Source organism: Tetrahymena thermophila, assembly GCF_000189635.1.
Source record: "Tetrahymena thermophila SB210 genomic scaffold scf_8254654, whole genome shotgun sequence".
NCBI lineage: Eukaryota > Ciliophora > Oligohymenophorea > Hymenostomatida > Tetrahymenidae > Tetrahymena > Tetrahymena thermophila.
This window is the reverse complement of record NW_002476422.1, coordinates 1-23,855: the sequence shown is the minus strand read 5'-3', so window position 1 is coordinate 23,855 and position 23,855 is coordinate 1. Positions and strand designations below refer to the sequence as shown.

The following is a 23,855-nucleotide window of genomic DNA, read 5'->3' as shown; positions in this document are numbered from 1 at the left end:
TATTTATTGTACTTTTTTAATTGGATAAAAAATTTAAACTATTAATAAATCAAAATACTTTTATAATAAAAAAATATTTCTTATTTACACTGCTTAAAGTTTTAAATAATTTAACTTCAAATTGGTTAGCAAATAAAGTGTTTTTTTATTGTTTTAAAAAATTTTTTAAGTAAAGTTGAAATTTAGGAAATAAAATTAATTATTTAATATTTTTAATTTCATTTTATTATAATCTTTGTCTGACATTTTACAATTTATAAAAATTAACTAACTATAGTGAATTAGAATCAAAATAACTCACTGAGATAAATAGATTTCCCCTAATAAATTATTATAAAATCATACATGAGAGTAAGAAAAGATTTATTACCTAGCGAGTAAAATATTTATTTGTCACTAAACCTTTTTAGCAGTAAAAGCATTAAATTACCTAAAAAATATCTTAACATTTATAAATCAAAGAATATTTTATGTTTAAAAGTAAATTTAGGATTTAATAAAAGCAAGGAACTAAAATATATGATTTATTGTAATTATTATATTTAATAAGTCTTTCTATTATCAAATTAAAAAATTTCTACTGAAGTTTTATTATATTTTAATATTATGTATGTATGTATGTATGTATGTATGTATGTATGTATGTTGTTTGTAATAGGAGTATTTAAAAATGTAGAAGGAAATAATTAAATTATCAAAAACCATTAAAATAAATGAAAGAATTTTTAATAGAATATAATATGATAGTTTTTATTAAAGCTAAAATTGAAATTATTGTGATTATTCTATGTTTCTTCGAAAGAAAAATTTTATTAAATTATTATTAGGTTGTAATCAGTATTATTTCTGCTTATTTTAGAAGTAGTTTAAATTATTTTTATTTTTATGTAATAATTTGTTCTGTAAACCTTAATAACTTTATTTCAATAAAAATTATTTTATTTATTACAAAATTCTATTGAAACAAAAAATTATTTCTAATAATCCTTTTAAGTATTATCTTTAAATAAATCTATAAACTAATCTTATACATTTACAAATAGATTGTTAAACTATTAAAATTACACTTAATTTAACTAGATTTATTAATGTAAGCTTTATTTTTGAGAATAACATTTCTAAGAATTTTTACAGAAATAATTATTGCTTTTAAATGTCTTACCTTCATTTAAAAATGCGATTAGATAGCGACTTAATAAAAAGGTTTAAGCAAAAATAAAAGGAGTCTTTTAAATTTAAGGATAATTCATTTATTTAGCTATAGGTTAATATTTTTTATAATAGAATTATTATTTTTTATGTGTATTCTTAAAGAATTAATCAGAATATTTTTCTTTAAACATTCTAAAGAAAAAATTGAAGAGTGTAATGTGTGTTTTAACAATTATTAACTTTATTCAATTAGTCTAGAAAGAAATAGGCAAATGAAAATTCAAATTTAAAAGCAAAAAAAAAAATATTAGTTAAAAATAATGAATTAAAAAAATATAAAATAGTTAACAATCGTATAAGTAATTATTATTCTATTCTTGGTTTACTACCTACCTTAATTCTAATTCAGTGCACTATAAAAAGTTTCTAAAGCCGAATAATAACCTCAATCATAAACAAATCTTCTTAAAATCTAAAATTAATAACAAAAAAAACTAGCTTCAGAAACAAACCTAAAACTAAATACAGACAAAAACTAGAATAAATCGAAAACTAATTAAAAAGATCAAATGACATCTCAAGCTACCAGATTACCTAGTTTATTTATATCTCATGGTCTTGTAGGAGAGACTCTCAACCCAGATACTTAACTATTTAAATGTCTCAATAAGTATACAAAAGATAACAAATTGCAAAGTAGAATTAAAACTGCAATCATAATATCAGGACACTGGGAAGAAAAATAAGTCACAGTAAATCTAAATCCTCATCCAAAAGTAGTACATGACCACCCCAGCAAGTGGCTCTACAAATTTAATTTTTCTTTAGACACAAATGTGGAATTAGCTAAATAAATCCATCAAAAGCTATTGGACAATAAGATTTAAGCTAAAACAACAACATCAGAAGATATAGATCATGGAGGTTGGGGTGGACTTTTCTGTCTCTATGACATAAATGAATAATAAAAGGCCTTTCAAAGCAATACAAAATATGCTCCTTAAATAGTGCAGGTGAGTCTCCATTCTGGAATGGACACAGCCTTCCATTATAAAATTGGATAAATTTTAGAACAATTTAGAGATGAAAATACAATCATAATTAATAGTGGTGCTTCAACACATTCTTTCACTTATATGAATCATCCTTAATTTACTGCTTGGTCAAAAGAATGGGAAAAGTATCTAATCGAAATAGTAACTAATAAAGATGAGTAAAAAAGAAGAGATGCAATAGTTGCTATTAAATAACATAAAATGTATAATTACATGCATCACAGCGATGATCATTTTATGCCCCTTTTAGTTGCTTTAGGTACTTCAAAGTACCCAGGAGAGCTAATTTGTCTTGAATAATAGTTTACATTTATGTGCTCTTGCTATTCGTTTTAATGAAATCTATATAATATAAAAGCTACATTAAGATTAAGTATTTTGATTTTATATGATTAATTAAATCATTAAGACAAACTAATTTTAATTTAAAACTTTATTTTCAGTATGCAGTATCGTTATCCTTAAAATTCAAAGTAGTTAAATAATTTTTAATAACTTTTATTTTTCAAAAAAAAAATATATTTTTTATGATTGCTTTTAAATATTTTGTATTGATTTTTAAAATTTTTAATTTAAAATATAAAATTTTTTTCACATTATTATATGCGTAGTAATTTAGGCTAAATGATCCATTCAGAAGCTAATTCTTCCTACACTATATTCACTTTTTTTAAGTCAAGAAGTTTAATATTAAATATGTTAAAAACTACTTTAAAGATGCTTTAAATATAAAAATGTTAAAAAATTAAATTAAATACCATATAAATTTTCACGTACACTCCTTTTAATTTAACTGAGACATACATAAGTTATATGAATGCTCAACATATTAAGTTTATTTTTTTTAATTACTATTATTATTTAATTTATTTTTCTTTATTAATTAAAAATCTTTAATATAAAAATTATTTTTTAAAATTCAAATAATTAATTAATAGTTTTTTCAATCTATTCCTATTATTTATTCTTTATATTTTTTGAATATACAAGCTGAATTAGAAGTATTAAGATTTGATAATTAAATTAAATCTATCTAGCAATTTATTTAGACATCTTAATTAAATCAAATTTTATAAATTGATATTTTATCTACTAATATTTATTTTTTCTTTTCGTTCTTTGTATCAAAACTTTAATTAAAAATAAATGAATTTCTTAATATTTATTTAGTTAGATTAAATTTGAATAAAATTGTTATTGAATAATCTCGAAGAAAAAAAATGATATAATAGAAATAAAACTTTTATTATCTATAAGATGTAATTATTACTTTTAATGAGTTTTCATTTTATATTTTCTTTTTTAAATAAAAAAGTTTTTAAACTCATCTTTTTTATCTTGCTCAATTCTCTATATTGATTTGAAGTAAATTAAATTTCTTATTATTAATCTTATTTTTTTTATATTTGAGAATTAATCCATATAAAATATAATCTTTCAAATAAAAATATTCTTATTTTTACTCTATATTACAAATTATATTATGTTTTTTTAGCTTATATTGATTTATTTTTTTGATTTTTGCATTTGCTTTGATTATTAATTGATTTCTTATGATTTCTTTTTTTTCTTATTCTACTTACTTTTGTCCATTTAACTATCTAAGTTATTATGATTTCTTGAATTGTTCAAGTATGAAATTAATTGGTGAAGAAGATTTATCAGCCTTAAGCTCTGTTTTAGCAAAATACACTAATCTCTCAAATCTTGAACTTAATCTTGAGTAAAAATTGTTTATTTGTTTTATAATTGTGATATTTTTTAATTTAAAAATTTATTAAGTAATAAATTCATTTAATTTATTTTTAAGCTTTTTATTTTATTTATTTGCTTTTGATTTGATTGGGTTTATTTTAATATATTCAATTTTAGGTTTGATTATTAATTACTTAAGTATTATTTCATATTTTTAATGTATTTTTTCCTATTAATTATATTTTCTTCAATATTTAAAAAGTAGAAATTAAATTGGTACAAGTTCAATTGGCTTATCAAGCTTAGGTTCTGCTTTAGTAAACTGTACTGACCTGTCAAATTTGACTCTTAATTTTCGGTAAAATGAATGCTTTTATTTTTTCTTTTAACTTATTTCTGTTACAATTTTCAAAATATGATTATGAACGAATTAATTTATTATTATTTTATCATTTTTTAATTATATACTTGTCAATATTTAAAAAGTAAAAATAAAATTGGTTAAGAAACTGCATCAGATTTGGCTTCTGCTTTAGCAAAGTGCACTAATCTCTCATATTTAACACTTTTTCTAAGGTAAAAAAATAGTTTGTAAATTTAGGATGGAGACAGACACTCTTAAATATAAAAATGAATTTAAAACTATTTATTTGATTTGATTTCATTTTGATTCTTAAATGTGTTTTTTTTAGTTATTTAAAAATTTCTTGTTATTTTATATTTTTTAATTTTAACTAATTTCATTCTCTTCAATATTTAAAAGTGGAAACTAAATTGGTGCAAAGGGTATGCCAAACTTAGTTTCTGGTTTAGTAAAATGCACTAATCTCTTAAATTTGACTCTTGAAATTGGGTAAAAACAGCTTATTTGTTTTTTACTATAATTAATTAACTCATTTCTTAATATTTCACTCCTATTTTTTCTTCATTTTTTCCTTCTAAAAAATTATATTTTCTTCAATACTTAAAAAGTGGAAATAAAATTGGCCAAGAAGGTGCATTAATCTTAGCTTCTGCTGTATCAAAATTCACTAGCATCTAAACAATGACCCTTGATGTTACGTAAATACTTTATTTTTATTTATTCTGAGTAGTGATATTTTTAAATAAAAAATGAATTTAAAATAATAAATTATTTTTATTTATGTTTGTTTGTATATATGTATTTATTTATTAGCTTTTATTTGATTAATTTGCTTTTTATATGTATATTTTTATTCTTAATTTAATTAATTTTTAAATTATCCATTTTTGGTTTGAATATTAATTAATACATTACTTATTGTTTCTTAATTTTTCTATTTAAAAAGTTGTAATTATATTTATGCAAAGGGGGCATCATCTTTATGTTTTGCTTTAACATAATGTAGAAATCTTTAAAATTTGATACTTAACTTTAGGTAAAAAGAGCTTATTTGTTTTGGATGGTGATATTTTTTAAATATGAAAATGAGTTTAAAGCAATAAAACACATTATTATAAATTTTTTTTTTATTTTATTTTTTAGATTTTTGTTTCTTTCTGTGTATGTTTTATTTTGTTAATTTAAATTATTTTTTAAGTTTTACCTTTTCTTTTAGAATTGATTTCTTATTCTTTCATATTTCTTCTATTCTTCTAACTAATTATATTTTCTTAAAATGCTTTAAAAAGCAGAAATAAAATTGGTGACAAAGGTATGTTAGAATTAGGTTCTTCTATAGCTAACTTCATTAATCTATCTAGTTTCACTCTTAATCTTCGGTAAAATATTTTTTTATTATGGATTATGTGTTATATTTTTTAGCATAAAAAGAAATTTATTTTAATAAAATTATTTTTACTTATTTATTTATCAATTTTTTATTTATTTATTTATTTATTTATTTATTTTATTTGCTTACTTTTTGATTATTTTAGATCTTTTTTATTTAACTAATTATTTAATTCTAATCTTTGTTATTTTTATTAGTTAATTTTTTATTTCTTAATATTTTTTCTTCTTCTTTAGAGTAAATAATAAAATATTTTTAAATATTTAAAAAGTGATAATAAAATTTATAATGAAGGTACATTAGAATTAGGTTTTGCTTTAGCTAAGTGCATTAATCTCTAAAATTTGACTCTTTATCTTTAGTAAAAATAATTTATTTGTTTTTGATTGTGATAATTTTTAGTATTAAATGAATTTAAAACAATAAATATTATTTATTAATTTATTTAGCAGGTTTTTATTAGTTTGCTTATTTATTTTTTGATTTAGATTATGACGTTATATTTCTACTCTTAATTTAACTTATTTTTAAATTTCAATCTATCTTTAGATCACTAATTAATTAATTCCTTATTATTTCATATTTTTTCCTTTAAAAAACTAATTATTATTATTAAAAGTAATAATAAAATTGGATATAAAGGTGCCTCAGGCTTAGGTTTTGCTTTATCAAACTGCACTTATCTTTAAAAGTTGACTATTGATCTTCAGTAAATTAAATTTTTTGTTTTGTTTATTTAATTTATTCATATTTTTTCATATAAAAATTAATTTAAAAATAATAATATTTTTATGTATTTATGTATTTATTTATTTCTTTTTTTGCTTTTTGATAATAGTTTTTTTCAAATTAATTTAGCTCATTTAAAAATTTTGCTTAGATTGTTAATTAATTTCTAATTTATTATTTCATACTTTTTCTTCATTTCCTTCCTAACTAATTATTAAAATTATTTTTTAAAAAGTTGGAATAAAATGGGTACGAAAGATACATCATGCCTAGATTTAGCTTTAGAAAATTTCACTTAACTCACATATTTGAACCTTAATCTTAAGTAAAATCAATTTATTTGTTATATGTTGAAATATCTTGTGATACAAAATGAATTAAAAATAATTTTTTATTAACCGTAAAACCCCGTAAGCTCGAAATTTGTAAGGGCTATTTTTTTACTAATTAAAGACAAAAATAAATAAAATTTGACCCTTACCTCGTAACTGATATGAAATTCTTAATGGAAGATTACAGTAATTATATGCTTTTAAGCTCAGATCATGTTTTATCATCTTAATTTATTACCTCATTTTAAAATTTTTCCTTTTAATTTATTATATTTTCTTCAATATTTAAAAAGTTGTAATAGTATTAATGATGAATCTGCATGTAGCTTGATTTCTGGTATAGTAAAGTGTATCAATCTCTCAAATTTAGAACTTCATCTTTGGTAAAAATAGTTTATTATTTTGGATTCGGCATTTTTATTTATTAAATTTTTTCTTTTTATTTAATTTATTTGTTTTAATTAAGATTGTATTTTTTTTTTCTTAATTTAAATCATTTATTTTTTAATTTTCAAGAATTGCTCTGATTATTAATTAATTTATTTCTTATTATTTTATATTTTTCTTTCTTTCTATCTACCAAACTAACTAATTAATTAAATTTTCTTCAATTTTTAAAAAGTTATATATAACTTAGTGCGAAGAGTGTATCATTCTTAGGTTCTGCTTTAGCAAAATGCACTAATCTCTCAAATTTGTTACTTTATTTAAGGTTTAGGCTTTTGTTTAATTTATTAGGCTTTTGATTCTTATTATGCATTTAATTTTAAATTTAATTTTTAATTTTTTGTTCATCATAAATAAATTTCTTATTATTTAATAATCCTTCTTCTACATTTTTTCCTTCTAACTAACTAATTAATTGATTAAAAATATTTTTTTCAATATAATAAAATTTCTATTATTTAATTTTGATTGTGCTAGTTTTTCTTAATTTAAATTTTTAATTTAATTTAAATTATTTTAAATATAAATATATTTTGATTTTGAATTTACATTAAATTATATTTAAATTTAAAGTATGTCTCACTAATAAAGTTCTTCTCCAAACTTAATGAAAAAAATTCTTAAATTAAAGAGATTAGTCGTTAAAAGTATATATTTATATTGACAAATAAGTTATGAAAAGAGTACTACTAATAAATAAATAAGAAAATAAAAATATTTTAATTTCTATATAAAATTTCTTTTTTATGTAATTTATATTTTTATGTTTATTATTTAATAATTTAAACTAGAAAATAGCTAAATTTATGGTTGATTATCTTTATTATAATAAATTTCATTATTTTACATGTTGATATAAAATTAATTAAAAAAAATTTTATTGATAGAATTTTCTTAAATACTGTTATCCTTATTAATTAACACCAAATTTTGATCAACATCATAAACAATCAATAATTTTTGAATTTTATTTTTTAAATAAATTTGATTATCACAACCAGCAACACTTCTTTAGAAAAATACAATATAAAATATTCAAAGTATTTTTGAATGATGAATTTGATTAATTATTCATTGAATAATTACAATTTTCGCCTAAATTAGATTTCTGATTAAAAAATATAGAACGGTAGAGAATACTATAAAATCATGTTTTTTGTTAAAAGTTTATTTACTTGTTTTACTATTACAAAAAAAACAAATAGATCAAAAATTAGCTATCTATATCATTAATTAAGATTTCAAAGGTTTACTCATTTGCAAGGATTTTTTGAGTAATTACTTTTATTTAGTTCTTTGCTTTTAAAGAATTTATTAGATAAAGATTCTATGAATGATCTATCGAAAAAAATATTGTTTGTAATTTTAATTTTAACAAATTTTAATAAGATATAGAAAAGTAATAGATAGAATTGATATAATAAAACAGTTCATTAAATGAATATTATGCATTAAAAAATAAACAAACTTCTTAATTAATGATATGAAACAAACAATTTTTAGTTCTACTTTATTAATTCTCCACTCATTTTATAACAAAGGTAATAATAATTGCTATAATCAAATATTTGTTAAAACAAAAAATAAAAAACATTTTTAGGTGAAAAAGGAAGGATTCATATTTACTACTTTTATTTTGGCATTAAATAGTAAAAAACATTCAAAACAAAATGGAGTCTAAAACTAGCAGATTACCAAGCTTATTTATATCACATGGAGATGTTGGATAAACTTTAAATCCAGAAACTTAGCTATATAAATGTCTCGATAAGTATGCTAAAGATAACAAATTGCGAAGTAGAATTAAAACTGCAATAATAATATCAGGACACTGGGAAGAAAAATAAGTAACAATCAATCTAAATCCTCATCCTAAGTTAGTGCATGACCACCCAGGCAGGTGGCTTTACAAATATAACTTTTCTTTAGATACAAATGTGGAATTAGCTAAATAGATCCATCAAAAATTATTGGATAATAAGATTTAAGCTAAGACAACAACATCAGAAGATATAGATCATGGAGGTTGGGGTGGACTTTTCTGTCTTTATGACATAGGAGAATAACAAAAGGCCTTTCAAAGCAATACAAAATATGCTCCTTAGATAGTATAAGTGAGTCTCCATTCTGGAATGGATACAGCATTTCATTATAAAATAGGATAAATTTTAGAATAGTTTAGAGATGAAAATACAATCATAATTAATAGTGGCTAATCAACTCACTCTTTTACTTACTGGCATCATCCTTAATTTACAGAATGGTCTAAAGAATGGGAAAAGTGTCTTCTTCAAATAATTACAGATAAAGATGAAAAAAAAAGAAAAGATGCTATAATTGCTATCAAATAGCACAAACTGTATAATTATATGCATCATAGTGATGACCACTTTATGCCTCTTTTAGTATCTTTAGGAACATCATAGTATCCAGGAAATTTAATATGCTTGGAATAGTAGCACACATTTATGAGCTCGTGTTATTAATTTTTATGAGAAATAATATTTTTTAAAAATATTTTAAATACATGCATTTAAAATTTTCATTTTAGTAAACAGTTTTATACATAAATACAACTTAATTTACCTTAATTAAACATTTTTAATAGAAATATTTGAAAATTAAAATTTAAAGTAATTAAAAATATAAATGAAAAAAATAAAATTAAATTTCCTTAAAGTTATGTATGTTAAATTATTTTTTGATCAAAAAATAACATTTTTCTAATTTATATTTCAATTAAATAAAAATTGAATTATAAAAATCTATTAAAAATGTTGAAATTATGCTTAGACAGACAAAACTAAACAATGAGATTTATATTAAAATTTACATAATAAGTAGAGATAAATGCCTTTTTAATTTTGGATAATTTTCAATTTTTCTAAGTATTTACTTTTCTATCTTCATTCATAAATAAAATGAAATATTAAAAAATTTACAATCTAAAAATTTTTTTCAAAGATTCCATCAATTTTTCAACAAATAACTAACTAGCTTTAGCTTATATTAAAAAAATATAATATATTTTTTAAAGCTAAATAATTGTCTATATTTCTTTTAATAAAATATTAATTAGCTTCTCCTATCCAAAATTAAATAGAAAGTTTATTCTATATTAATAAGTATTTAATTTGATTAATATTTACTTATTTATATTTTATATGTTATTTTTAGAGGAGCATAAAGTAATTTATTCTATTTACTGTAGATAACTTTTTTAGTATTAAATTTAGAGATGTTAATTAGGCTGAAAATGAAATAAATGAGACCTTATTAGACACCAAAATAATTATCAAAATATCAAAGAGGACTATATTTATGTATGCTATTATAATACTCAAGGTTTAAATTAATAAATTTGTTTATTTAAAATATCTTAATAAACTTTAATCAACTATTTATTACCTTAAGTAGTAATTTATAATATTATAATGTATATAAAGTTTTTTTTTTTATAAATTAAAAACCTTATTTATTAAAAATTGACTATCATACCATATTTATTGTTTTATCAATAAAATGTAAATCATACTTTTGATAATATGGTATTTGTAGAAATATTGAAAAAATGATATTTTAAAATAAAATAAATAAATTAAATAAAAGAGTTATAATATGTAAAATAATTATAGATTCTTTTTTAAGCTCTAAGTATTTAATCATTTGGTTTAATTTATTAATTCGCTTAATTTCTATTTCATCAATGAATTATTCAATTTTTATTATATTCTTACTAAAAATGAAAAATTAGATTCTGAAAAATTTATGCACAATTATTAAGTGTTTAAAGAAAAATGTAAATAGGATTTATCTTAATTTCATTTCATCTTAAAAAAATAAATGAGATAGAAATAATATTTACTTAATTAAATAAAAACGAATTGATTTAATAATTAGAATCATTAACATAAAAGCCAATTTATCTATAATCAATCTATCTCAATAAAAATCAGGGGAAATATTAAATTAGTTTGCAGATTAATAATTTGATTAATTGAAAGTGATATAAATAAATGAATTTTTAAATTTTTGTATTTTTAATAATTTTCTAGACAAATTTTTAAGTTATTTCCTTGATTTTCAGGCTATTTTAAGAGAAAATAATAATGAGAGAATATGATCAAACCTTAAGATGTTTATGAGCTCCAACAAACATTTCTTCTAAGTTAAATAAATATTTTTCTAAATACTTTAATGATTCTTTAAACTTAAATTTTGATTTTTATTTCAAAAATACAGCTTTAACAAAATTTTCATATAAAAATATAGGTTAATTTATAAGGATCTGTTATATCTTTCCTCCAAGATTAATGCTACCATTAAAAGAAGATTTATATAGTTTAAGCAATTTTAAAACTTGGCTAAAACATAAAATCATTCTTTATGTGTTTTTTATTATTTTTTTCAATCAAATTAATTTATGTTATTTTTAAGATTATGAAAGAATAATTAATTGAGTTATTTAATAAATTAAGAAATTTTCAAAAGTATTATTTTGCAATAGATATGTATAAATAAATTATGTAAATTAAGTAAAAATGATAAATTATTTGCATTTGAAATTTTAGTATTATTAATTGATATGATAATAAAGGAAAAATATATATTTATTTTATATTCAAAACATATTTATTTTTATTTTTTTTGCAATCTAAGTAAATTTATAAACAATGAGCCAACATTTTCAATCATTGAAATCACAAACGTATATAAGATGTGCTTTACGCTCTTTAGTTTTGGGGACTAATTTAAAGCATTTACAACCAGGTTCACTGTACGAGCATTTTAATTTAGATCTATCATATCCTGGATCATTACTGTCGTCATCAAAAACATGGGCATTGCAGATACAAGAGAAAACAACCAAAATTAGTAGGAGGATACTAGCAAATCTCATTTTTTAAAATTAATTATTTTTTTAGTTTTTTTAATCAAATTGTTTTTATGTTAATTATTATATTAATATCTAATAATATTTCCATGTGTTAAACCTTTTTTTATAGATGCGCTTTGAAATAACTTAAATTTCTCTGAGAAATTTAAAAGTGAAAATAGACAGATAAATAACTGAAAACACAAATATTTTTTTAAACATAAAAGTAAAATTGAGTAATTGAGATCAGTGCCTCAACAATTCTTCGATGTAAACTAAAACATATTAAAAATATAACATAAATAATAGAATTTGAATAATCAAGTGATATTGTTCTACATATCAAGAGATTTCGCAAACAAAACCTTTACTATTAACTAAAGAAAAAATATAATAAAAAAATTAATTAACTTATCTGATGTTTTCATAGTGAGCTGATTTCTGGGTATTAAGTTTATTTAAATAGAAAATTAATTAATTGATATTTGTTTATTAATTAATTAATTGATTGATTTAAACCTGATTCGTTCAAAACAAACAATTTCTTTGATAAAAACTATTGATTATAGCTAACTAAAAAATTAGAATCAAGTAAAATAAACAAAGTGAATATAATAGATTGAGCAAGTATTAATTTCATCAATTATTTTAGTCAGTAAAAACGAAAATAAAGTTTGGCTGTTTGTATCAAATTCCATGCTTTCATGAAATAAATTCTAAATTGAATGAAAGATAATTTAAAGCATTTTATTTTAAATAACTCAAAATTTATTAAAATAAATTATATTAATGATTCTTACATTAATCAAGTATTTGAAAAGCTCTATTTTTACACCAAGATAATATTCGCCATCAAATAATTTTTTCTATTAATTAAATAGTGGCCTTTGAGTTATCAAAATATTAAAAAGCTAATTCAAATAGAAAAAATACATGTATCAATATAAAGGAGAAGCATTATGAAAACAAAATCTAAAATGATCAAAAAATATTTATTATAATTAAATTTTGAAAATAAATCATCTTTATTTGTAATTATTTTAACATATTAAATAGCTGAAAAGATTATATAATTATTGTTATAAATAAAAAGTCTTTACATTATATTTAATGGATATTATATATATTTGGTTCAATAATTATTAACATATATAGCTTAAACATTTTAATATTTCTTTAAAAATAAATTAGTAAATATTCAAAATTTATAAAATAGATTGTTAAACCAAAGATTATTTTATATATAAAAAAATATATTTTTATTTTAATGTGATAAGAAATTCTGTTTTAATTGTAGTAATTAATTATTAGAGAAAATTTTTGAGCAAGATTAAATATCAATAGTTAATATTTATTTGTTTATGTATAAAATTAAATTTCATAAATACATCATTATTTTTAGAATATAGCTTGTTAGAGAATTCTTAGATGATCTAAGCTGACTTAATTAACTGATAATTTATTCATTATTATCTAATAATATTAAAAATTTTTCTATTTGATTTTTACTGGATTAGAAACATTGTTACTAATTTTATAATTTAATTCAAAAAAAACAAATAAATCTTTAATTTTGTAAAATAACTTAAATGATTTAAATGTATATTAAATTATTAATATTCTTAATTACATATTATAAAATGACATAAGTAAGTATGATCAACCTACAAAATCACATTTCAACAATTTTAAAAAGTAAACACATTTGATATGAATTAATACATTTTTTAGCTTAATATCATAGCGTTTTTTAAATGTTGATAGCAAATTAAGTTAAAATTGGATAGCAATTATAATAATAGATAAATTTCTCTGAAAATAAAAAAAGTAAATACAGTTTTAGTAAGCTAAAAGCATTTATTTACTAGTAATAATTAATTGACTCTAAGTGCCTTGCAGTTGGTGTAAGAAATAAGTATAATAATTATCTTAGGCAAATATAATTTAAACTAGTCTAATCTAATAGTTTTTAAATTAGCTTTTTTAGTAAAATTAAAATATATTTTTTAGAATTATTAAAAGCAAAGTAATTAGCAATTATTTATTTTAAAGTAATAAAAATAAATTAATAAGTGAAAGAATTTCATCAGTCAAAAATAATTTAATAAATAATTCATAATTTTATGAAAATATTTTTAAAACATTTTTCTATTATTTTTGATTTTACAAGAAATGAAATATAAAGTTAAAAAATTGTTTTAAAAAAATTACAGTTAAATAAACCATTATTTTTATTATTTAACTTATCAAATTAATTACTTTTAATTATTGAAATACACTATAAATAAACGCCCAAATTAATTAAAAAAGTACTAATTTATAAAATTGAGTATTTTTACCTAATGAAACAGTAAAATTTAACTAAAAATATAATTTTATTTTCTATTGAATTAATATTTTATAAACTTTTATGCAAAATTAAAATTTATTATTAAGCATGTAAATAATATTTTTAAAAGTAGAAGTATATTTTTGGCTTAATAATTCATCATTACTTTTCTAAAAAGATAAATTTGATTTTTTATTCAATTAAAAAAACATTTTCAATGAATTAAAAATTAAATTAAATTAAATTAATTAAATCCTCATTAATTAACACCAAAATTTCTTATATTAAAAAAATATTTTTCATCAAAAAATAATAAAAAAATAGAGATTTTTCAGTTTGTGTTAATAAATAAGGCATTATGAATCATCCTGAAAGTTTTTTTGGCTTTTGATAAATTTTCTTAGAAATTTAGTTAAATTTTACAAATTTCAGTAATCGTTTTTTGAAACAGAAATACAATTAACATCCTATTAAGCATTATTTAGCACCATTTTTGGCAAAATTTCATAAAAAATCTTTTATAAAACCATTTTAGTCTTATTAAAACATAATAGAAAGTGTTAATTAATGAGTATTTATAGTAATTAGCTAATCTAAAGTATTTAATAAGTATCAATATGCTTTTAAATTATTTTAGAAAAGTAATTAAATTTTTTTAAATTAATTTTAGTTGAGGTAAAAAAACTGCTTTTTATTTTTAATTATTCTTAAATCATCAAAATGTTAATTAATTGTTTAATTATTTATTTATATTAATTTATTTATCTTTTTTCTATTAAGTATATATTTTATTTTAAATAATTTTCTTTAGAATGTTATAAATTTTTGGATTTGCTATCAATAATGAAACTAATTAATTATAAATATTGACTTTATCTGTTATTTAATGTTATCAAAATAGAATGTAAAATTTTCTAAATAAATTTTAATTATTGAGTATTTTTTTGAATGATCTAAATTTTTAAGTTCATATTTTATTTTTCTTAAAAAGTTTAATTAAACTAAAAATTGAAAAGTCAGCAAGTTCTTTGGTTATATATTCTTGTTATGAAATAATAAAATATTCTATCTTTTTCTTTATTTTCTTACAATTTATAATTCATTTTGTAGTTTTTTCTTGTACAAAATTTAATTTACTTTAAAGAAAGTCTTTATTTTATTTAAATTTCTTATTTTATTCTTTAAATTATTTATTTCATTGTGAATAATTGAAATTAAAAGTATAGATAATATTTAAATACTCATGAATTTAATCCAAATATTATTAAAATTTATAAATGGACTATTTTGTAGTAAAAATGCAGTAATAGAAATTCTAAACTTATCAATTTTAATTGTAATTACTTTATCAATTTATATTTTTGATTTATTGTTAAAATTTTTAATTTAATTTAAAATTCAGATATTTAAAAGTTAAACATTTGATGAATTTATTTGTGTCACCATTTACAATATTTATGTTTTAATTTTAATTACTTCATTAATTTAGAAAATTTAATTCTAACATTTTTGTTAAAATTTTGTAATTAAATTTAAAATACAAACATTCAAAAGATAAATATTTGATGAATTGGTGTCAGTATTTACAATACTTATTTATATCTTAAATTTTAATAGTATTCATCATTAAAATAGTATGTGCTTTCTTTATGAGGTATAAATCTCCTTATTCACAATTAGGATTATTTGTGCAGTAGTTACCCTTTTCTTTTTTAATGTTATGTTTATAATAATTAATAAAGAATATACCTTTCAAAATAATGAAATTTTATTGTTTTTCATAAATATGTTTTATTAATTTTATTTTTAATATTTAGGGATTGATTAAATTTACATTAAAAAATAATGATCAGAAAGTACCTTTTCTTATCAAAATAAAAAAAATTTATTAATTTCAAATTTTATTTTAAAAGTTAAAAATAAATATAAACTAATTTGAGTATTTTTTTTTCAACATTTTAAAAATAGCTTAAAAAATAAATGTTTTAAAAATTAGAAAATAATTAGCTTTGGCTTTATCTAATACTTGAACTCCTAATCAAAACTAGATTAGTAGATATTTTATTAACTAAATATGCTATCTAAATTTAATTGATTTCAAATTAAAAAAATGAATACAAATTTATAATATTAAATAATATTTCTTGTTAATAATTTTAATATTCATAATTATTAAATAAACGTTTATTGAGAAATGGTTATTGTTATTAAATTTAATTAATATTTTTAAAAATATTTTAATTATTTATTAAATTAAACTTTTTTTTAGACTGAAAACTTTGATTAAAAAAACAAAATTTATTATTTAATAACTGATTCATAAAATTTTTTTTATATAAAATAATAATTTCTTTTTTTATATAAATTGTTTAAAACATCTGTTTTGTTTAAATGAGAATAAAAAATAAATATTCTTTCAACAAAAAAAATAAAAAAAATAAAAATTAATAAATATGAAATTATAATTAATATTCAAACAATTATTTTTCAATTGACTACTTTTTATTTATATTAGATTATTCAATTATTTATTAAAATATTTAATGAATTTCATTTATTTTTTTCAGACTTCATTTAATATTTAATAAGATATCTAACACTTCTAATTAAAATGAAAACCAATTTTATTTTTGAATTTCCTTATTTATAATATCTTGTTTCCTTAACTTCATAATTTGCACTCATAAAAATTATAGATTCAGACAATTAAAAAGCCCATATTTTTTTTAGCTTACATATTAAATTGGAGATTTAAGCTTACAAATGAATGTGGTATTCACTTAATTATTGTTTCAGTAATGAATTTAAAAATTTTGTTTATGATTGTAAATATTTGCGAGTATATTAGAATATTGTTTTGTTTATAAATACATGAAAAAAGAAATTTGATTTAATTGATATATTAATTGATAGTAAGAAGTAATAATACACTCATAAACAGATATGTATAAGATAATATTAATCTAAATATTATATTATTATTATAAGTATTAGTAATTTCATTTAGCACCACATAAATATTTGCATATGATTAAACCATATTTATAGCAGTCCCAACAAGCGCAAGAAGGATCAGTCATGGAACATTAGACCTTATAGGCACCAATACCATGTAGAGAAACAGGACGTTTAACATATGTAGTAGCATTAACAGTGGTCATGGTTGATAATAAAACTAAGGCAACCAAAAGGACGAATGTAAATCTCATTTTTATTCTTTTTAGAGAAGTGATTTGTTTTGTTTGTTTGATCTTTATTTGTTTGTTTTTTATTTTACTTGTTTAATTTTTAATTTAATTATATATTTTACTTATTTCTTGGAATTCCTCAATTTAAAGCTAATGTTAAAGTATATTTTTTTAAAAGTTGTTCAGCTTTTCACTTGAATTGAAAAATTGATAAGAGTCTATAAATATCAACAGGTCATAAATTGTACTTTTAGTTAAAAATTCATATAAGCTTAAACAGAAGTGTTATTCAAATCAAAATAAGAGCTGTACTTCAACTAAGACTGTCACTTTTAGATTTATGAGCGATAAATTTGATAAAAAGAAATGTTTTTTCTAATAATTTGTTGGTGATATATTCTACTAATTAACATAAATTAAATGCATCAATAACTTTCAAATGTAGTGAAACTACTATATGAAAGAGAAGTATTAGAAAATGTATTAAAGAAAGTACAGTCTAATTATAAAATCTAGCACTTGAACATCGTATTTTTCTCAAAATTAGTCGCATGGCTACTTAGCTTATAAAAATTTTGAATAGGAGTATTGACATTTATGTTATGGCTTATATTGAACGAAGAGTTATGAAAAATTCAAACAAGATAAATCCCATCAAAATGTCGAAAAATAAACCAGCTACATAATGGATAGAATTTGATTGAGTGATTGGTTGATTGATTCATTGATTCTAGGATATCTAATGTAAATTAATCTACGTTTTGAAATTGCAATTTCCAAAAGAAAGAGAATATAATCATGAAAATAATTTACATAAAATTCTTACCCACTAGGGTAAAAATAAGATAAGTAAAGGTAAATAAATAAATTAGTATATATAGAATGATATATGAACAATTTATTCAGAATTTGAACAATTTTAATTTTCCTTGTAAAAATTAAATTAAATATGAGTCCAGCAATTTAGGCATCCTCGAATAAAGCTGGTCATGTTTGTCTTTTCAAGCTCTCTTTCTTAATTCGGATACCTTTAAATTAGAATCTACAAAAAGATTTATAACAATTATTTCAAGTAAAAAAATAAAAAAATAAAGATAAAACAAAATTCAATCAATCAAACCAACAAAAAATAAAATATATTACTTGAACAATTAAAAAATGAAAAAATTAACCATCCTCGTTTTATTCGCCTTAATTTGCTTAGCTCAAGCTGGTAATTTCAGAATGACCTAATCATCTAATGTATCTACTGCTTACCAATTCAATTCTGCAAATATAAGTGATTGCGATCCAAGCTAAAGTTTGTGCCCCTGTGATCCTTCTGATCCCTCATGCACTTGCTGGAGCTGCTTTTAAGTTGACAATAATCTCTACTGCTACTGGACTTGTGATGTATAATAATGAATACAATTACAATAATATAATATTTTATCTGTATTACAACACATATATACCTATTTGTTACTACTAGCATTATTAATTTTACTAATATAATAACTTTAAATCACATTCTCCATTTTTTCATTTAAATATAACTTAATAAATAAATAATCAACATATACTGTCTTCTCATCTTTACAAAAATTTTATGATCTTAGCAGCATACAACTTTTTAGTAGAATTAATCAACTAATGTAAGTTTATATCAAAAATATATATTTCTCTTTGGTAAAATAAATAAAATCAAAATACAATATATTTATTATTTTTGCTTACAATTTGTATTTTCTAAATTAAAAATCAGCAAAATTCACAGAACACAGCAAATAAAATAATCCTTAAAATAGCTTGATTAGAAAAAACAAAAAAAATTTCTTTATTGTAAATAAAAGTGATTTACAATTTCTCTGATCAACTAAAATACTCAAAGATAACAACAAACATTTTTTTTTTTTTTTCGATTCTTATAATAAGAATATTTATTTACAAACTTTTTTTTTTAGATATTAGAAAGAGAAATTCAATATCGAATAATGATATTAAAAATAAAATAAAAATATTTTATTAAGAGGTTTTTAGTTTGAAAGTAATAAAGTAATTTAAACTTATAATATGTTTAAACATAAAAATAAATGTAGTAATACAAGTAGAAGTAATAAATTTATTTATTTATATTTTAAGGTATTCATTCAATATTTTATTTAGATCAGCATCCACTTTTACTGAAGTCGTAAACGCATGATGTTAAATATCCAGCGGAACAGGACCAGCATCCGCATTCATTTTTAGTGAGTGAGCACTTAACAGGAATTGCATTTGGACCCTTGAGACTGACTGGACTTTTTTTTTAATATGTCTAGTTAGAATTTTGAGCATAAGTAAAGGAGGCACATAATACTAAAGCAAGTAAAAGGCAAATTGAGAATCTCATTTTTTTATTGTTGTTGTTATTGTTGATGTTACGAATTAGCTTAGATTTATTATTTATTTTGTGTTTTATTAATTATAATTATTTGTAGAATTTAAAAATTCATTTAATTTAAAGGCATACTTACTTCTCTTTAAAATAAATAAATCTTAGAAGTTTTATTGTGCACTGTATGCAATTTAAAAATATATCACTAGTTTACATTTACATATTTTTATCGTTCGGCCAGCCAGCCTAGTCTACATAGCTATGAAACAAAATATTGAGAAACAATTTTAAGTAAATTATAAAAATACACGTATAAAAAAATATTCGAGCAATACACCCATAATATACTTCTTCCTTTTTACTTGAATATTTTATATTTATTATTTATATATTTTTTGCTTATCTAATTCATTAGTTTTTTTTTACATGAATGATTTTCTAATGATTTCTTTACTTTCGTGCTTGTTTCCTTTAAAAACTCGATTTCTAATTAAAAACCTACCCCCATAAATTTTAATTTCAATTTTACCTGATTTATGTTTAATTCATAAATTATTCGCTTCTTTTAATCAAAAAAATGATCTATAAAAAAGATAAAGTTCTTGAATTATGCTTGTTTGTAAATATTACATGTATTCTATTTAATATGTTCAATAAGTTTTCTTTTATAAATTGTGGCATTTAGAAGATTCAATATTCATTTGTTCATTGATTTTTTCTTTAATTCATTCACCCATTCATCCATTTTATTCGTTCACCCATTTATTACATAATCCAATCAGATTATATTTATTATAAGACATTTTATATAAATCAAATTCTAGCTATTTTAAGATTAGAGGAAATATTGAAAGATCTCAAAAATTTTATTGGATTATTCATGAATTTAAAATAATTTTTACTACTTTTTATAAGATATCAGGTTAATCTTAAAAATACCTAGATATTTTCCTCTTGGAATCCATAAAAAAATGAGTTCAGTGAGATTCAAAAAAAAAAAAACATGAATTTAAAATTTTGAATCAAATTAAGTATAAGATTTTTGTATCTTTAACTTTAAAAAATCATAGACAGTTATTAACAAATAAATTCCATCAAATTTTAAGTATATTTTTTATGTATTTCAGCTCACATCTTTTTGAAATATTAGATTACTATATTTTATTTTATAAAAAGAGTTAAAGCAATCAAGTAGGCAGATTTTTATAAAATATGATTAAATAAACAATTTTTTCTTACTAAAAATTCAACCACATTTTAATCATCATTTTTACTTTTAATTAAAGCCACATGTGAGAAAGATCTAAATGCCTTTAATTACTATCAAACAAATATATAACTATTTAATACATTATTCTATATTATAATACTTTTATATCTAATAAAATGAATTTATGTGATTGAAATTTCTAAAAATAAATATTGTTTTATATTTAAATTAAATAAAATGATTGGATTTTCTCAATAAATTCTTGCTAATTTTTATAAAAGTTTATCACATGAAAAACTAATAATATATGAAATTCTTTTATTTGATTCATTTGTGAATGTGTTTTGAAAAAAAAGCTAGCATACAATTCTCCTCTTATAGAATCAAGTGAATTTCTATTTGTTTTTAATGAAAATTTGAGTTAAGAAAGAATTAATTTTACTATAAATAAGCTGATTCTTAAATCTAATTTTGATGAATAGCTTAAAAAAAACAACTAGCATAAAATTATAATTTTTATCACACCCTTTTTGTCAGTAAGACTAAACAAAAGTTAAAGATATTAAATACATAGCTTAGATTAATAAATTAATTTTAACTGTTAAAAGCATGTTAATTAGCTATTTGAATAACTTTTAATCAAGCTAAAAGCAATATATTTTGCTTAGCATTTAATAATAAGAACTTATTACAAATACAAGATAATACATAAAATATTGAGTATGAACTGGAGATGATATTAAGCCCTGAGTGTATTATTAGGGAAATCTAATTAAAATTTACTGAATTCATACTAAAAATAGCTAATTTTTTTTCAAGCTATTACAAATTTAAATTTTAACATTTATGGAAGAAATAATACAAAGCCAGCTTTATTTATTATTTTTTCCTTGTGAAATTGTTATCTTTTTAGCCACAATATTAATTATTAAATGAATAAATAAATATGCAACATATATTTTTAAGTTGCAATTTCACACTCCATTCGCTAAGTCAGCATCTAAAAGGATGATCAGATTCATTAATTTTTAGATAGAAGAAAATATATTATATACAAAATAACAAATAAATATCAAAAATTATTTTATATTTGGATGATATGATAGTATATTCTTTTATTATAGCTCTCATAGAAGAAAAAAAGTAAACTAAATCATTAATATTCTATATGGCTAACTAGCTTAATTTTAATTTTACTCCTACTACTTAATTAGCTTGAACGACAATAGTATCCACTCTTAAAAATCTATTGAAACAGTTGAAAAATTAATTATTAATTAACATAAGTAAAAAAGATACAAGATATATATATTAATTTCATGATTTTAATTATTTTCTACCACTACAAATTGCACTTACTTTTATTAAAAAGATCAATTAAACAATTTTTTTGATTTATTTACTCTTTTTTCTACATCTAAAAGACTATCTTCATTCTTACATAATTTACTTTTTTAACTATATTATGTATTCTTAACCATTTAATATTTGTAAAATTTCTCAATCTGTCAAAAAATATTATGCCAAGCACTATGAACTAGCTAAATAAATCAAAATACTACTACTCTATGAGGATTTCATGTAATTAAAATAATATATTTATTGAAAAATATACTAATAAATATAAAAAATATATGTCAATTTTAATCGAATATCATTACCAGCCTCCTATAAAAGGATATTTATAGAAATAATGAAAAAAATCTTGACCACTATAATAATCTTCAACTCTGTTTTTATAAATTGTTTATGACTTACGCTAGTTGGTTTTTGTGCATTATAAAAATTCAACATTTAGCGTTAGAATTAAAATTTGCAAGCAAATTATAAATTATGTTAAAAATTGATGAGAGTTAATCAATCACTAGCTCTTCTATTTTAATTAAAAGACTTATTAGTGTATTTTATATCTATATTTTCTAATATCTCTCAAATAATTTAGTTGATTTTCTAACAAATTCCTTTTATATACAAGAATCTAAAAGTTATTATCGTATTTAATTGTTCTGACTTTAATATTTAAATAATCAAATATTTAAATTTTATCAATTTGCAATTTTTTAACTTATCCACAGAAAATATAGTTAAAAATAACATAAATCACCTTTTTTACACTTCTGAATTAATTTCCCCTCTTTACTAGTTTAAAAATTAAGATATTCTTTTCATAAGTTGAATTACAAACAAAATTTTATTTATAATATAGAAAAAAAATAGACAAATTTTATAATTAATAGAATCATTTATTTTTTTCATTTTTTTATTTTAAATTTTGTTGTTTGCCTGACCACTCAAATAACCAAAAATCTTCTAGTTCAACAAACCTAAATTCTGACAAAAAATACTTCTTAAAAATGAGTTTTTGTTTTTTTATTTGCTAAATTTAACAAATAAATTAACTTTAGATTCTGATGCAATTTTATATTTTGTAAAATAAATTAATTTTAAAATCAAAATATTTTCTTTATCAAATAAATTAAAATATTTATTTGTAAACTTAAATGAAAAAACCTATTTTTTTATTTTTTAAAGAAATTTTATTATTCATTTAAAAATATTTTATTAAATTAATATTTTAAGCTAAATTTATAATTTTATAATGTTTTAAAAGTTTCAAATCAGGGGGTTGGGGTTGGGGTTGGGGTTGGGGTTGGGGTTGGGGTTGGGGTTGGGGTTGGGGTTGGGGTTGGGGTTGGGGTTGGGGTTGGGGTTGGGGTTGGGGTTGGGGTTGG

General features: G+C 19.5%; 7 protein-coding genes across 7 annotated transcripts; 4 read left to right on the top strand and 3 right to left on the bottom strand. All coding sequences in view use genetic code 6, as the record gives it.

Moving 5' to 3' along the window:
* Nucleotides 1–1,472: 1,472 nt before the first annotated feature.
* TTHERM_00503800 (aromatic ring-opening dioxygenase catalytic subunit LigB) lies at nucleotides 1,473–2,546 on the top strand (the record flags this gene model as incomplete). The annotated part of the gene is made up of 1 exon (XM_001015179.2): nucleotides 1,473–2,546. One exon carries the CDS (start codon nucleotides 1,473–1,475, stop codon nucleotides 2,544–2,546), a length of 1,074 nt encoding a protein of 357 aa, XP_001015179.2.
* A 1,214-nt stretch (nucleotides 2,547–3,760) lies between these two features.
* On the top strand, nucleotides 3,761–7,828 carry TTHERM_000503783 (cyclic nucleotide-binding domain protein; the record flags this gene model as incomplete). Its single annotated transcript, XM_012797451.1, has 13 exons — nucleotides 3,761–3,930; nucleotides 4,168–4,260; nucleotides 4,389–4,478; nucleotides 4,666–4,755; nucleotides 4,875–4,964; nucleotides 5,213–5,302; nucleotides 5,556–5,645; nucleotides 5,928–6,017; nucleotides 6,276–6,365; nucleotides 6,621–6,710; nucleotides 7,011–7,100; nucleotides 7,340–7,429; nucleotides 7,738–7,828. 13 exons carry the CDS (start codon nucleotides 3,761–3,763, stop codon nucleotides 7,826–7,828), a joined length of 1,254 nt encoding a protein of 417 aa, XP_012652905.1.
* Nucleotides 7,829–8,834: 1,006 nt separating this feature from the next.
* On the top strand, nucleotides 8,835–9,659 carry TTHERM_00503780 (aromatic ring-opening dioxygenase catalytic subunit LigB; the record flags this gene model as incomplete). Its single annotated transcript, XM_001015177.1, has 1 exon — nucleotides 8,835–9,659. One exon carries the CDS (start codon nucleotides 8,835–8,837, stop codon nucleotides 9,657–9,659), a length of 825 nt encoding a protein of 274 aa, XP_001015177.1.
* A 1,979-nt stretch (nucleotides 9,660–11,638) lies between these two features.
* TTHERM_00503770 (transmembrane protein, putative) lies at nucleotides 11,639–12,485 on the bottom strand. The gene has a single exon (XM_001015176.2). The coding sequence runs from the start codon at nucleotides 12,260–12,262 to the stop codon at nucleotides 11,852–11,854; it is 411 nt and encodes a 136-aa protein (XP_001015176.2). The 5' UTR covers nucleotides 12,263–12,485; the 3' UTR covers nucleotides 11,639–11,851.
* A 4,815-nt stretch (nucleotides 12,486–17,300) lies between these two features.
* TTHERM_000503751 (transmembrane protein, putative) lies at nucleotides 17,301–17,578 on the bottom strand (the record flags this gene model as incomplete). The annotated part of the gene is made up of 2 exons (XM_012797450.1): nucleotides 17,301–17,332; nucleotides 17,407–17,578. The coding sequence occupies 2 exons, from the start codon at nucleotides 17,576–17,578 to the stop codon at nucleotides 17,301–17,303; spliced, it is 204 nt and encodes a 67-aa protein (XP_012652904.1).
* Nucleotides 17,579–18,715: 1,137 nt separating this feature from the next.
* On the top strand, nucleotides 18,716–18,961 carry TTHERM_000503740 (hypothetical protein; the record flags this gene model as incomplete). The annotated part of the gene is made up of 1 exon (XM_012797449.1): nucleotides 18,716–18,961. One exon carries the CDS (start codon nucleotides 18,716–18,718, stop codon nucleotides 18,959–18,961), a length of 246 nt encoding a protein of 81 aa, XP_012652903.1.
* A 742-nt stretch (nucleotides 18,962–19,703) lies between these two features.
* On the bottom strand, nucleotides 19,704–20,421 carry TTHERM_00503730 (transmembrane protein, putative; the record flags this gene model as incomplete). The annotated part of the gene is made up of 2 exons (XM_001015172.3): nucleotides 19,704–19,967; nucleotides 20,368–20,421. 2 exons carry the CDS (start codon nucleotides 20,419–20,421, stop codon nucleotides 19,704–19,706), a joined length of 318 nt encoding a protein of 105 aa, XP_001015172.2.
* Nucleotides 20,422–23,855: the final 3,434 nt, after the last annotated feature.